Source organism: Sciurus vulgaris (assembly GCF_902686455.1).
Source record: "Sciurus vulgaris genome assembly, chromosome: X".
Taxonomy (NCBI): Eukaryota; Metazoa; Chordata; class Mammalia; order Rodentia; family Sciuridae; genus Sciurus; species Sciurus vulgaris.
In genome coordinates, this window is record NC_136471.1 from 129431766 (window position 1) to 129448065 (window position 16300).

General features: G+C 38.3%; 1 protein-coding gene across 2 annotated transcripts in view; it reads right to left on the reverse strand.

The window, feature by feature from the left end:
- Positions 1-355: 355 nt before the first annotated feature.
- The window catches only part of PRPS2 (phosphoribosyl pyrophosphate synthetase 2), a 29000-nt gene continuing 13055 nt past the window's right edge, over positions 356-16300 (reverse strand). For both annotated transcript variants that reach the window (XM_079124382.1, XM_079124383.1), the window contains exons 4-7: positions 15754-15878; positions 6547-6720; positions 5548-5707; positions 356-2990 (exon numbers count right to left, since the gene is read on the reverse strand). In XM_079124382.1, the coding sequence (XP_078980508.1) occupies positions 2898-2990; positions 5548-5707; positions 6547-6720; positions 15754-15878 (552 nt within the window). In that variant the 3' untranslated portion in view covers positions 356-2897. The remainder of the gene's footprint in view (positions 2991-5547; positions 5708-6546; positions 6721-15753; positions 15879-16300) is intronic.

Genomic DNA, 16300 nt, shown 5'->3' on the forward strand with positions numbered 1-16300 from the left:
GAACATCAAAACACATGGACAACTTTTATGTGGCCTATGTTTAAGTTTGGTGTTCTCCAATACATGGGTATTGAACATCATTACTTCAATGTCTAAACACTATGCAATCTTTAAGGGGAACATCTATAATTACCAATTTAGGTGCCTTATGTGGCATACCTGTTACACGTTAGGGTAAGGAGATTGCTAGGAAGTCCTTCACAAAGAAAATCCTTCAAAATGAAGAAGAACTGACTTCGACTAACTTCTGACTTTTCTTTTTGTAATCTGGGCTATACTTGTAAAGTAGCAAACACTTTCAGGTACTGCATTAACACAAAACTCCACCAAAATGATGATGCAAACTGAAACAAAGTAGTCAGCAGGATTTTATTGAAATGTTTTAGTACACTGTAGGATCTTAAAATCCTAGATTCTAACCAATGCAAGCACTGCAATGATACATTCCTGAATCTAGTTGACATCATATCTAATAAAGGATAGTTATCATGTGAATATCTATAAGTTGACTAGTATAATTTAAATTGGAGGCTAAACAACTTTGGCATATTCATATTTTGATGGCTCCCCTTTTTGGCTAGATATATGTGAAGTTTACCCCCATTCTGTAGAGTTGGACAAGACTGATACATTTGGTGGCCTAACTTATTAAGTCTGCACACCATGAACAGCAAGGAACAAGAAAGTTCTGGGATTAAGCTATTCACGAGGCACTCTTCATCACCTCCGGTGACTGAAAACCAATGAATAGCTAAAGCCTGCATTTCCACAGTGTAAGGTAAGTTCAGTCTAATTAGTTCATAAATGCATTCAGGAGTATTTTGAATTGTACAAGTGGGGCCTAATAATGATAGCAACCATTTTTTAAAATCTGGAAATCATTATTAGAAAACTAGTTCTATACATTCTTAAACTTTCACTATCTCAGATAAAATGGTTACCTTTAAATTAACTGGCTTTAGTCAACACACCTGAACTTGCATACTTGCATGTCAAACTGTCTACATAAACATTTACAATTGTCTTTATTTCGTACAAGCATAGAAATTCCACAAAATACAGATGTCATACATTTATCAAAAAGGGAAATCATAAAGCATTAATATAGGTTCTTTATACATCTCCAGTCAACTCTTTCTAGACATAGTCAATCTGCACTGCAGAGCTGAATTTTTACCAGGCTCCAAAATTCTTTTGTAAAAACCACTTTAAGATATAACAAAATGCTAGTTTTGGTAACAACTTAAGTTATATTTTCTAACTTCAACTTCTGCTGTCTTGAAGTTTGAAACTGTAAAGACAGCTGGTCAAGTTTGTTAATGACTTAGATTTGATTTTTCCACCCGCGGAATTTTGATCAGAACATTTATTTTCTATCAGTTTTAAGATTCAGTAGAGGGGAGTTTAATCCCCAGTTCCAAAAAAACAAAGGACAAAAAAGAAAAGATTCAGTAGAGGGGATTTTTTTTCTCATTCCTAGGCTTCGTCTATGCAGAAGAACCCTGTTCTTTGGGGACTGAAGAATTTGGTTGGTTGTCCACCAAAATTGCATATAATAAATTCAGAGAGTCAACACTTGGCTTCTGCCACGGAGACAGCAAGGCACTTCACTTATGAGGATGTTATTAAGGGCCATTTATGGAGAATGCAATCTTCAGTGTATTTTCCCTTCACAATCACTTTTGAGCCACTTTTTGAACATTATCCTAATGGAGCAACTTATGTTTACTTTCCATAGGCCTCTCCTACACACGCTTTTTTGGTGTAACAGCTTTAGTTAAGGTACTTGTTTGCCAGAGACCTACTACTTCCGATTATAAAGGGCAAAAGAACATTTAATCAAAGCTCATGAGATAATGTTCAAAATAAGCATTTGACAGCACTCATAAAAAATTCACTTTTATATATGTCAAAAGCAAAATAATGATCAGCTTAGTAAATTTGAGGGGATTTAAGAGAGTCTTTGATTTTGGTAGAAATCCTAAAGTGAAATTACTGGAAAAACACTAAGTAAAAGCTATAGATAAAAAATATGGGGTAAAGGAACATGATGACAGGGACACAAGGTACATCCCAAAGAATTATCTATCTAGAGTGGACAGAGGAGAGTGTAAATATGACCCTGAGCTCAGAAACCACAACTCAAAATGGTTTATAAATTAGAATGATTGTAGAATGTAAATCTGAAGTTTTAGGACATGACATTTCCAGTGATAGTTATAACATAACTTAAAAGTGGTAATAAAAATGATACAGAACTATATTGCCTTTGAAATGTCTAATGTCTACCAAAAATTAACATGTCAGTGGTCATCTTTAGCTAAATAAAATTTGGTCCAAATTAGGCACAGTTAAGATGGTTTATTTAAAACCCAGATACCATTTTTAAAAAAGGAAAAAAAAAGAAAAATTTGAAATTCTTGGTATTATAAATTTTCTAAGATTTATTCCAAAGTAAAGGGCTATACAGGGTTTTACCCAAATGTCCATAGGCATTATATATTTATACAGAAGACTTTAATGTGAAGTCACCTTTGGCAACCTCAAAATATATAAAAGATGAATTTCCACAATGGAATCTTATACTTGAAAGTTGTTGCCTCAAAATACTAAAAGAACAAAGGAAAGGATCACCTATCAGAACAAGTCAGGATGATAAAAAACATTATTCATTTAAGATGGTTCACTTAAAGACCAAATAACCACCACCTTTTCCCCAATAAACCAGAAAGAAATAGTCTTGGGCTTCACAAGGGGAAAAAATGAATCTCAGAGTATACAAAGATCTGATGCTTTTGCCAGTGAATAGCCTATCATTGCTTAGTCCTAATGCTAAAAAAGCAAATAAATCAAGTGAGAAGTCTGAGGAGGCCTGCTCGACATTTCTCAGTTTGCATTTACAGCGGCACATGACTGAACAAATAAGACACGGATTCCCCATTGTGTGTCCTTCGGATTGCCTCGGCCAGGATCATTGAAATGTCAATCACCTGAACGCCAAAGAGAAAACAGAAAGGGAGGAGTTATAGTTCTTTAAAAAATGAAAATCCAAAAAGCCTAGAAATCATTTCTCTAGTATGCACAATGTGTTACTGTCAAAAGCTTCTAAACCCATTTCTTTGGGGAAAGCAGATAGCTTTGGGGTCTCTCTTCACAATACAACCTGCTGAACCAAACCTGGAAGGAAGATTTTCAGTGCAGACATCCAAAGGCTCTCCAGGGCTGCTGTTAATATCCTTTTCTTGGGAATCTGTTGTTGGTTTTATGATTTTTAAAAAATTTATTCTTTTTAGATATGACAGCAGAGTGCATTTTGACATATTATACATACATGGAGTATAATTTATTCTAATTAGGATCCCATTCTTGTGCTTGTATGAGATGTGGAGTTACATTTGTTGTTTTTAAATTCATTTTACTCAATAATCAGTGGGAGTTTTTTTTTTTTTTTTTCTTCTTTCAGAAAAAGGTGGTGCAAGCTTTTTCTTTCTCTCTGTGTGCCATTTCAGAGCACAGCTGTGATCATCTAACCCTGGGGTCAGCAAATTACATTTTATATAATGGACCACAGTTAATATTTTTGGCCTTACAGTCCAGATGATCTACCACCATTGTAGTATGAAAGTGACCACAGGCAATGTATGAATGAATGGGTGTGGCTGTGCATCAATAAAACTTCATTATGAAAACAGGTGATGGGCTGGATTTGGCCTGTGGGTCACAGTTTTCTAATTTCTCAGCTATACTGTTAATGACACCTTAAAATAAAAGCAACCAGCCAGGCACAGTGGCACACGGCTGTAATCCCAGTGACTCAGGAGGCTGAGGCAGGATGATCGAGAGTTCAAAGCCAGCCTCAGCAACATAGTGAGGCATTAAGCAACTCAGTGAGACCTTGTCTCTAAATATAATACAAAAAAATGGCTGGGGATTTGGCTCAGTGGTAGAGTGCCACTGAGTTCAATCCCCGGTACTGCCCCCCCAACCCCTGCCAAAATATATAAATATAAGCAATCAGTATTTTGACCATTTTCAAACTTATCTCCTTGCGCCAAATGAACTCTTTTCCTCTACAATGGACCCACCTATACACTCTACAGATGGAAACCCAGGTTCTGAGGAATTAAAGGACTTGCCGAGTTTCACCGAAACACAGAGGCAAAATGGGGACTAAAAACCTTTAGATTGATTCCAGGCCAGTTGGTGTCAGTGACTACCACCAGCTTCCAGTGGCCTGTGTGTACCTAGTTAGGAGGGATACAAAGGAGCAAAGCTCTGAAGTTCCTTAATATAGCCTGCTGCTTTCCATGGCCTCCCTCACTTTTTTAAAAAATATTTTTTAAGATGTTGGTAGACCTTTTATTTTACTCAATTATTTATACATGGTTTTGAGAATTAAACCCAGTGCTTCATACATGCTAGGCAAGTGCTCTACCACTGAGCTACAACTCCAGCCCTGTCCCTCACTTTTTGATCATACTAAAATATGTACATAACCAAAGTTGCCACTTAACCCTTTAAGAATTGTATTATATTCCCAATGATGTATAAACATTATGATTATCTATTTTTAAAACCTTTTCATCATCCCAAATAAAAACTGTGGGCTGGGTACAGTGGCCCATGCCTATAATCCCAGTGGCTTGGGAAGCCGAGGCAGGATTATCAAGTTCAAAGCCTGCCTCAGCAATTCAATGAGGCCCTCAGCAACTTAGTGAGATCCTGTTTCAAAATTCTAAAAAATATATAAAAAGGGCTGGGATGCAGCTCAGTGGCTAAGTACCCTTGGGTTCAATCCCTGGTACCAAAAACCAACCAAACAAACAAAAACAAAGAAATAAACAACAAAAAAACCCTGTGTACCCATTAAATGCTAACTCCCCAGCTGCCGTACTCCACTTTCTGGTAACCACCATTCCACTTTCTGTCCCTCCCATGTTCCTTCCTATTCTAAGTACCTCATATAAGCAGAAACATACAATATTCCTGCTTTGGTGACTCTCTTATTTGAGTTAACATGCTTTTGAGATTCATTCATTGTAAAAGATGTGTCAGAATTTCCTTCCTTCTAGATCAGAATAATGTTCCATTATAGCACTAGGTCACACTATGGTTTTCTCAGTATCAACTGATGGACATTTTCTCTGTATCCACCAATGGACATTTAAGCTATTGTGAATAGTGCTCCTATGATCATTCATGTGCAAGTTTTTATTTGAACATGTTTTCAAATTTGGGGGATATACCTAAGGGTGGAACTATCTAGTCATATAATAATTATATGTGTAACTTTACCACAGTCTTTTTTTTTTTTGCTACTTTTCTATTGTGATTTTATTCATTTGCTATTTCTAAATAGTAGACATTGATCTCTGCTGGCCCTGGCCTTTCTCAGGGATCTAAGGTGACTGAAACCCTGCTGTGGTGAGAAGCTGCAGTCTCAGTGAGCACCTGCCCTAGCAAGCAGTCACACCCAGAAGACTGGGTGCAATTTTTATGGATCTGAAGCAGGTACCTCACTGCTTGATTCTGTCTGTGGGAGAGTACCTGAATCTTGGAGCAGTGTTTCATCTTGTCCTCTTGTGGAATTGTGTTTGTGACAACAACAGCCTCAAAGGAAGCACTGTTGATTCTGGAAATAGCTGGCCCAGAGAAGATCCCATGAGTAAGGATAGCATAAACTTTGGTGGCTCCAGCTGAGAGTAGTCTGTAAAACAGAAGTTAAAAAAATAAGTATATACAAACCATCTTGTGATATTCTGCCTTAGTATCAGTGTTAGAAGCAAAATGTGTGTTACATAAAGGAAAAGATGTGACAAATTTCACTCACATTTATTAGCCAAGAGTAGGATCTTTTAAGATATGTTAGCAAAACACTTAGTGAGCTATCTCAGTGCATCTCAAGTCAGACTGGCCACATTCCAAGTGCTCCAACAGCCATGAGTGGCTGGTAGGGTCTCCACATTGGACTGTGCAGCTTTGCAGCCTCTGGAGAGCCATGCTGTCAAGGGAGCTGGAGCAAAGGCCAAAGTGGAGGAAGCAAGAGACTGAAGAAGCCCCAAAAGTCTTTTCTTCTATGCTCAGTTTCCAGGGAAGAACCTTCTCTGACCTTTTTAAAAATACACTGAAAGCTTAACCTAGAAAATGAAAAGGTCTATGGTTTCTTTCGTACCAGGAAGAGAAAAACAAATGGAACTTGCCAGACATGGTGGCATACTCCATACTCCTAGCAACTCTGGAGGCTGAGGCAGGAGGACTGCAAACAGCCTCTGTGACCTAGTGAGACCCTTTCTAAAAATACAAAATAAAAAGGGCTGGGGTTGTAGCTCAGTGGTAGAGTGCCCCTGGGTTCAATCCCCAGTACCAAACAAACAAACAAACAAACCCAACAACAACTACAAAACCAAATGGGCCTAGAATGTCCTTTGGTCTAAAATTCCACTGCAAAGCAATCATCAATAGGAAAAACATGCTCAATTTTTAAAAAACTGATTGTTTTTCTTTTTTAAGGAGATGTCCTCATGCTTTCCAAACTACCCCACGTACTTATCAGCAGCATGGCAGATGGTACCACATGTGTCAGCCATGTCATCCACGAGAATGGCTACGCGGTCCTTCACATCTCCCACCAGAACCATCCGGTCCACTTCATTTGCTTTCTTCCTCTCTTTGTGAATCAAAGCAAATTCCACATTCAACCTGTCTGCAATTGATGTGACCCTGTGCAAAGATGCAAAGGAACATGATAATACAGTCCATTTAGGAATTTGTTCTTTAGTGAATGTAGCTCAGTGGTAGAGCACTTGCCTAGGATGTATGAGGCCCTGGGTTCCACCCCAGAACCACAAAAAAGAAAAAAAAACTTTTCTTTTAAATTGTATTTTAGGAACATGGCAGGCAAACTACAGTCAAGAAAATGAAAAGAATCAGGTAAAGCAGCATACTCTGAGGTACATAATAAGCAATCCACAGGGAGAAACATGCTGGTGACAAGACTCTGCCTTTGTGACAGCTGGTAATGAATGTCAGGGCACCCTGACCACAAGATAAACTACTGGATAAGAAACTGATATTCAATATGTTAGCATTTAGGGGTACATTTTTAAAGTCATGGGCACAATTTAGAGCAAGTTATGTAGAAACTACCATTTGCTCCATTTGGGGAGCAGACAGCAGGGACAAAAGTACTGGTTAATGTATCTGTGTAACATGTAGGTGTTTGTGAGAATGAGTTTTGTTTACTTGAGACCTAAGATGATTCTGTAAATCATGAGTCCAGTCCCTCTGCACATCCAAGGCAACTGCTCCAAAATCACCGGCTCAGGAGAAGCTGAGGTGGCAAGAGAAGAAGTGGGTAGGCCAGGATAGTTGGTGAGCATGGGGCAATTTGGATTTGCCCATGAAGATTACACTTAAATATGAAACATATTTCAAAACAATGCCAAGGATATAAAGTGATACTACAATTTTCCTATTGCAGTTTCTAAAATGACAATTGTAATTATGCAACTCAGCTGAAAAAATATTCAAGGGATCAATTCACAGCCCCACCCCACCCCAATTTCAGATGCAGTGCATGGAGTATACCTCCAGATATTATTTTCAAAGCACTGGTCCTAGTCATCATATCATCCTCAGACCGCAACAGGTAATGGAGCTCCGTGTGTGCTCGATCAGGGGCAGAGTGGGCAATTCTCTGTGAGGACCCACTTTCTGGAACTGAGAGGGCAGAATGAATGGGAATAAATACTCCGGGGCTATCTTTCCTCATTTTTGAGAACTTTCAAATAGCTAGTAGTTTTCAAAATTGCAGTAAAACACATAAATTTATCTTTTTAACCATTTAAAGTGGCATTTAATGGCATTCACAATGATATACAACTATCACTTCTATCTAGTTCCAGAACATTTCATTATGTTGAAAGGAAACACCATTACCCATTAAGCAGTCAGTCTCCATACCCCTCTCTCCCCAGGTCATGCCCAGCACTAATCTTTCTGTCTCTATAGATTTACCTAGTCTGGGTTTTTTATATAAATAGAAATACAATACATGGCCTTTTCTGTCTGGTGGTTTTCTTAACATAACATTTACATGGTTCATCCATGTTACAGCATGTATCAGTACTTCACTGATTTTGTGGCTGAATAGGATTCTATTGAGAGGAAATAGCCCATTTTACTTCTTTGTTCATCTGTTGATGGACAGCTGGGTTGTTTCTACCATTTGCCTATGGTGAACAGTGTTGCTGTGGACAGTGAATTCCTTTCTTTGATTCTTTTGGGCATATACCTGGGAGTATAATTGCCAGAATATATGTAATTGTATATAACTTATTCAGCTAGTAGTTTAACAGTTTCTAGTTACCTTTTCTAAATATGAACAGAGAACACAGTGACCTCTTTCATGCCTTCATGCTTTCTTTCTACGTTTGAAAGCAAGGATATCTGGCATTGTAAGCAAGGGACATACATGAAAATGAGGCCTAAGGGAAGGCCATCTTTATTCCATACGGACTCCATACGTCTCTACTTCCAGATGACATTATGGAGTTGCATTATGGCAGTCTGGCACACTAGGTAGACTGATTACCCATCCAAGTGGAAACAACTAACTACAACTAACTACAGATGACACAGTAATCCAAGGAATTATCTTTACAAACACATCACCAACTCAGACATCAGCAAAGGCAGACAATGCACAAGTAGGTGACTCTGAGAAGCTGGCAAGCAGCAAAGTGCTTCTTCTAAGGGTTTTGAAGGAGCTGTAACAATCTTAAGCTTCTGTTTTGCTGGCAGGGACCTGGCAGATGATGGAAAATAAACCTAGGGCTCAGGCAAGACTGAGGGTATAGCAAGAAACCATCCTATTACACAGGAATACCACAGGCTCTTCTTTCAGGGTAATAAGCAATAAAAAATAAACCTGCTGCCCACCTGGGAAAAGGAAGGATGCTTACCTGTCTCAAACTCGATGCTGAGTAGAGAGGGTTAGTTCTTTCTAGAGAGTTCAAAACCACATTCCGGCTCTCCTGAGGGTTGCTTGTCCAAATTCCTATTATGTGTCTGATGAAAACCCTCAAGTGGAGAGTTTAATTAAAAGTGAATATTGGGGGCAGTTCTCCAAGGGAGCTGGCAACAACACATGCACACCCTCTCAGAAGGATTATAATAATAAGATTCTAAGGAAAGTGAGGGATTTATAGAACAGAGCCAAAAACACCCAAGGCAGCAAAACTGAGAGCCACCAGAAACAACTGTCGCCTAATTATAATAACAAAGAATGAGACACTGAAATTAGCTGAAAAGGACTATAAGTCAATTGTTTTGTTTTAAAGAAATAAAACAGAATCTTAGATAAGAAAAAAGGATGAAAAAATACCCAATCAAGACAGGAAAGAATGGAAGAGAATTTTGAGAAAATATTATGTTTAAATTTTATTGAAATTAAAAATACAACAGATAAAGATGGAAAACATTCAGAATGAGAATCAAAATCAGAAGATGGAGATGAATTCATTGTCCAGAAGGCAGTACAAGAGACAAAAGAAAAAATATACATGAAAAAGATGCTAAGAGGCATGAACAGCAGAGTGAGAAGGTGACATAAATAAATGGAGTTCTAGAAAGAGAGAAAAGAACAAAGAAGTGAAAATATTTAAAGAGACAATGACTGAAAAATTTCCAGAAGTATTAGAAGACACCAATTCTCTGATCTGATAAATGGAACCAATGAATCCCCAAGCAATCATATAAAACTGTAGAAGATGAAGGAATCTTAAAAGGCAAAGGATAAAAACCAGTCACCTAAAAAGGAATAACAATCAGACTAACATCCAAATTCTGAACTTCCACCATGGAAGTGAAACTAGGATTCAATACCCAACAAAATTGTCTTTGGAAAACAAGGACAACATAAAGATATTTTCTGTTAAATTATACACCCTGAGAATTAATTTCTAATATACGACTTAAAGAATGCAACTTAAGTAAAAGAAAAATGATAGCAGATACATTGAGATGTCATAGGGAAGAAAACTGAGCAAAGATATTGATATGTGAATAGTTGTTGATAAATGTTGATCGTGTAAGACTGCAATAATAATGTCCAATCTGTGGAGAAGAAACAAAAGCTATACTAGGTAACAATTTTAAAGTGCATAAGATGGTAGTCATAAATCCAAATATTAGTAATCATGTAACAGAAAACTGAACGAACTTTCCAGCAAAACAGACTGTTAGTCATGAGAAGACACTAATTTTAGATTTTTTCGAATATCTTTGGAAGCAAAAGGAAGTATTACTATGATGAAGTCCAAGTTTCTCCTCCCCTAGAAAAAAACATTTTTTAAGCAGGAACCAAAATCATAGCAGCCCTAGCAGACGCCTTTAGTTTCTAAACTTTCAACAGTTTCCTTGCCTAAGGATTTTACTGAAAGGAAAAAAAAAATTAATTTGAAGGCAGACAAAATCTTTGCCCCATAATCACCTTCAAATATATACTACCTATCTACATGCCAATTTTATGAGAGACAAACCATTTAAACTCTAATTAAGGAAAGCTTATTTCTTAAAACACGAAAGAAATTTCCTCAAGAAAGGATACTTGAACACTTTACCCAAAATGTATATTTGCATTAATTTTTGTTCTATCTGTTTATTTGGTAAGGAACAGGAATAGTACTAGCTCACAGCACAGCTTGGGAAGCACTGCCATTTGTGGCTGAAGTTCTAAGTCTGCGACATCCAGGCACAACTTGCTTTCCCCTTTCTTCCAGGAGACTCCTGTCCTCATCAGCCTATTTACATAGACAACTGGGAAGGCACAGAAGCCTGTCTCAGAAAGAAATTGAACTATGGGGTTCTTGGCAGTGGGGACCATGGGACATCTATATTTACGTGAAGAGTTCCAGCAACATCAGGTACTCAGTGGTAATGTCAAAGGCAGAAGATAAAACAAAAACATTCCTGCAAAAAGCCCTCTGGGTTGCTATAATGCTATTTCCTGAAAAAGCTACAGGTAACTCTTCTTTTCTGGGCATATGGTGGAGACACAATACACATTACCAATAAATGAGGTTAAGACAACATATCACATTGAAATCTTAGGTGGACAGAACTAGAACAAAAATAATATACAGTTAGATTTTGTTTTCTTTTTGGCATTATTTATATTCTTTCCTGTATGTGTGTGTCAGTGTTGGTGGACAGACCCAGGAGGGATAGATACGTGATACACCAAATTATTCCTCCTTTTATCTGATAAAGAAGGGAGGTAGTCTAAGTTTTCTCATAATTTTCCAAAAATTTTTATAGATAATGTCCAAAGACTACATAATCAGAAAAAAAAGTCAATCTGAATTTAGTTTCTTTCACTTCCCACGTCACTTTTAGGTTGATATTTACTATCTCAACTGGGGTGGGTCTGTTTCTTCAACCAAATCAAGCTTCAAAGACTACTCACGAGTGACCTCCTGTGGCAATTTTAAGTTTTACCTGGAATGAATTGGGCCTCAACTTTTTCCAAAGCAACAAGTTCTGATTGGTCAGATAGATATAGTTTCTCTTGGGAAATACGCTTTTTGCATTATGCAAAGAGGTCACAGATAATGACTACTACGTGGATTACTTGTTACCTACAAGGTTGTCAGTAGGAGAACAGTTCATTCCAGAATATGAGGATGACACGATATATAGCTGACACTTTGGGGAAAAGAGAAAGGAGGTGGCAAAAATTTCAAAGCTGGCCTCTCCTGGGATAGAGAGTCAGGTAGATGAGTGGGAATGTTTTGAAGGAATCTAAACAAAATGGTGTCTCAAACCTGGCCATTTCCTCTGGTTAGACTATTGTATTTTTTAAAAGTAGGAGTTAGTGAATAGTTAGGGGGACTTAGTATATGCAAAACACATTTCAAAACAATAGGAAAAGGTGGGTTATTTAATAAATAGTTTTGGAACAACTACACAGCTGGTAGGATTGAGGGGGGTAAAAGAGTTGAATTATAATTTCATTCTTTTTTCCAAAATAAATTTCAGATAAAAATAACATTTTTATGGAACATTAAAAAAGAAAAACAGTCTGGGCATGGTGGCACATGTTTGGAATCCCAGTGACTTGAGAGGCTGAGACAGGAAGACCGTAAGTTCAAGATCAGCCTCAGTAACCTGGCTAGGTTCTAAGCAACTTGGTGAGACTCTGTCTCAAAATAAAAATAAAAAGTGATGGGTGTGTGGTTCAGTGGTGAAGTACCCGTGGGTTAAACACCCAGTACCAAAAAGAAAAAAAGAAAAAGGGACCCCCCCAATATACAAAATCATAGAAGAAAAATTTTAAGAGAAGGGCAAATGCTTCATAAACCCAGAAGCCATAATATGAAGAGAAGATAAATATGACTGAACAGGAAGGTTTTAAAAATCCCACAAAGGATAAAAATAAAAAGGGGGAAAGAAATGAAAAACTTGGGGAAATATTTGCAACACACATAAGAAACAAAGCTGTGATCTCATATTCATGCAGAACTCTTGATAATCCTTAGGCAAGACCTCCAGCCATAAAGCAACAGGCAAAAGGTCTGATGAGACCATTCAGGAATCTGCCATGCCACAAAGAGCACTTTCCTTCACCAAAAGATAGCACAGCCTGCTCACCTGATTTGCCAAGTAAAACTGTCTGATAATCCACTGCGTGAGCAAGGCTAGTAAAAAAGTCACTGGTATCCGTACTTGATGGAATGTCTCTGAGTCTTTTTTGAAAGATCACATTTTAGCACTGTCCATCAAGACTACAATGGCTGGTCCCTCTGATTTGACAGTTCCCCTTCTAGGTATGTATCCCACCTGCCCCAGACACTAAATGGCAAAGCAAGCATAATGCTTCAGGAGTGTTCAATTACAGTACCTACACATGGGTAACAGGGGATTGACCATAGGAATTATAATGTGTGCATATAAGAGAGCATTACATGTAAAAAAAAATAATCAAGCAGACCTGTTACACAACTATGGAATTATTGCTAAACTATAGCAAGGATGTTTTTTAAAAAAGCATGGTGAAGAAGTGCTATACAAAAGTTAACATATTTGTGTAAGAAATAGGGGAAATATATGTTTGAATAACATCATTCTGACATTGGAAAGAACTGTGGTGCTTGAAGAAGAAAAGAGAGGTGTCCACCTTTTGTACTATTTCAATTTTTACTCAGAGCAATCATGACTTTTTTTTTTACCATATATATAAAAATATGGATGGGACAGGAGAGGAAAAGGCAATATAAATCTTTGGAATCTATTTGTACTTATTAGCCAAGAAAGTTACGTTTTCTGGTTAAAAAAAGAAATATATGAAACACATGGGTCATGTGCTTTATGATCAATTGATATGAAAAGTTCTGAAGACACAGTTCCATAGAGAAAGAAAGTGGATTAGTGCTAGCCAGGGGCGCAGGGCAGGAGCATCTGCTAATGGATATAAGGTTTACTTTTGGTGCAATGAAAATGTTCTGGAATTAGACAGTAGTAATGTTTGCACAAATCTGTGAATATACAAACCACACTGAACTGTACATGGATTAACTGTAGGTGTCTGAATTATAACTCAATAGATCTGTTATTACAAACCAAGGACATCTTCTGCACCTGAACCCCTTGGCCTACTTCCTCACCCCAAACCAGTAGATTGGCAATATTTGAATGCAGATTCCACCAAGTGACTTAAATAAGTTTCCATGAGAACTACTAGCATTTCCAGTAGAAATGACTCTGAAAAGTCGCTCAAATTCTTATGGAACCCCAATGAGATGGCCGAGGGCATATGTGTGTCCATCATGCACTATAACGAGCCACATAACATGGTGCTGCTTTCCACCCCATTGCTGTCCCTCTGGGGGCTTTGCAAGCTAATTCTCTATACTGTCTTTTATATATTTGTGTCTCCTTCCTGTTCACAGCCACTTCCTGCAGCTGTCAGAGGCCGATCTCCAGCTGTATGGCCCATTTCTTCCTCCTCTTCAGAGCTGGGAACTTAGGCAGCCGTTGGACTGACAGCTGAGAGCAGAATAAATAGGGCTCTTCTGAGAATTAGGACCTACATTCCCCTGCACGGGTGTTGTGACCACTTCCTGGGCCATTCCTAAGCTTTTAAATGTGATTCTAGGTCCCCAGCTGGGCTGCAGGTGGATGAGGGTGCTAAATGAGGGCCAGGCTTTTGCTTTGCCTTTTTTTTTTTTTTTTTTTTTTTTTTGGTGTTCGGGCTGGAACCCAGGGCCTCGTGCATGCTAGGCAAGAACCCTACCAGAGAGCTACATCCCAATCCCCTGCTTTTTAAAAACCTCCTGTGACTTGATACCCACTCAGCACTAGTCACACATATGTATTCTCCTCCTTGCTTTATTATTGGGCTGGTGGGTGGAGGTCTCTCCTACCTCTCTACCTTATGGTGGCCCCTATATGGGCAATAAACTCCATTCCACTTCTCTTTTTCTACCCACATTCCACTTTTTTTTTCTTCTTAGACAGCAGCTGCAAAGTTCCACAGCCTCGGCTTCTAGTCAACACTACTACAGATCAGCATTTGCTTACAATTCTCAGTCTTGATCCTCAACACCCTGTGCCCTCATGGGTCACTATCTCCATGAATCTTCCTATAAAATGCTGCAGCTTCATATATGCTACTCACCATCACTTTCTCTGCTGGGGGTTTTCAGTACCACATTGACTGCTCCCTCTTTTTTCTCCTTAGTTTTCATTGAATCTTGCTCATTTGATTGCATTGTAATTGTTTTATCACTCCTGCTACCCTACTGTCTACATATACTGGGTCTCGGAGAACTGTTTTCTTGGATTGCTGACTTTGGATCCTCAAGCATCAATCCGTTCATGTTCACATTCAGTAGGGAGTGCTCACTGAGCAACTGGGAGTCTCCCTCTGCAGTAGCTCTGCAGCCCAGGACCCATTTTCAGGTTAACTATTTTTTAGCATAGGGATTCCTGAACTTCAGGGAGAGGGGATATTCCACTGCACATCTGCCTGTGGCACAATCTTGTTGTTTGAGTCCTCATGGGGGACTATATTCTCCCCCTATCCAAAGGCCCAGCCTGCTAGCTAGAGGTCTGGCTTCTAGCTCCTTTCTTTATGGAGGTCCCAGCGTGAGCATTCACCGCCAAGCTGCCAGCCTGGCCTCTTCCCCTTAGGGTACCAGAAATGCAGCTTTTAGCACCTTCTTTATTTCTTGGCCTCGGGGTTGTTGGTATTCTATGTACACAGATATCTTTTTAAAAATTTTGTTCTATTTAGGCTACTATTTCTATGGTTTATAGCAGGAAGGGCTAGTTCAGTTGATGATGGTGTTCATTAAAAGCCTTATTTCTCAATAAAGGTCATTACTTTTATAATCAGAAAATAACTTCAAAAACAAAATATATCTATTTTTGACTGAAAACAAATATATGCATATTGTATGTGTATTTTTTAACTTTCATGAATGATGAAATGTTGACAAAGAGGATAAGTTTCTGCTCTGAAAGTGAAACCTGTGGTGTACTTACTGCTCATACGCAAAATAAAGTGTTAAGTAACTTAAGGCATGATTTCCTGGGAATGAGGTGTAGCTCAGTGATAGAGTACTTGCGTAGCCTGTGTATGGCCCTGGGTTCTGATCCTCAGCAAGGTGTGGGGGCAAGGGGACATAGAGCAATATGTAAAGAAAGCAATTTGCAAAAAGAGAAATCTGCATGGCTCTGCCTGTGAGTTACCTCTTGGCTCCCCCTGCATCCGGTGAAACAATAATACAGTTCTTCCACTCGGTGATATTCTCCCGAATCCACTGCAGAACTGCAGGCTCTGCATATAAGTTATCCACAGGAATATCAAAGAATCCCTAAGGGGAAAAATGAGTATCACCTTGCAGGAGTTTATTTAAAAAAAAAAAAAAAACAATAAATTGCCTTCATTAAATAACATTTGAATTTTCTATCCCAAAGAAATCATTACAACAGATTCACTTTTGTTAATGTTAACAGAAATTAAATCAAAATAGATATGTTACAGGGCATGTTTCAATCCAGCCCAACTTCAAGACATGATAAATCACTTAGGATGCCCTATCCTCTGAGGAAGAGAATAGCTTTTCAGGGCAGTGGGTGGGGGTTGGAGGTTTGTTTTGTTTAAGCACCTATTACAAGCCAAATATTTTATATTCATTATATATTGTAAAGTGGGCATGATATAATCTGGCCTGTTTTGGGGAATGAAGAAACTGAGTAATGAAGAGATAAAAGCACACATTATGATTCTGCCATT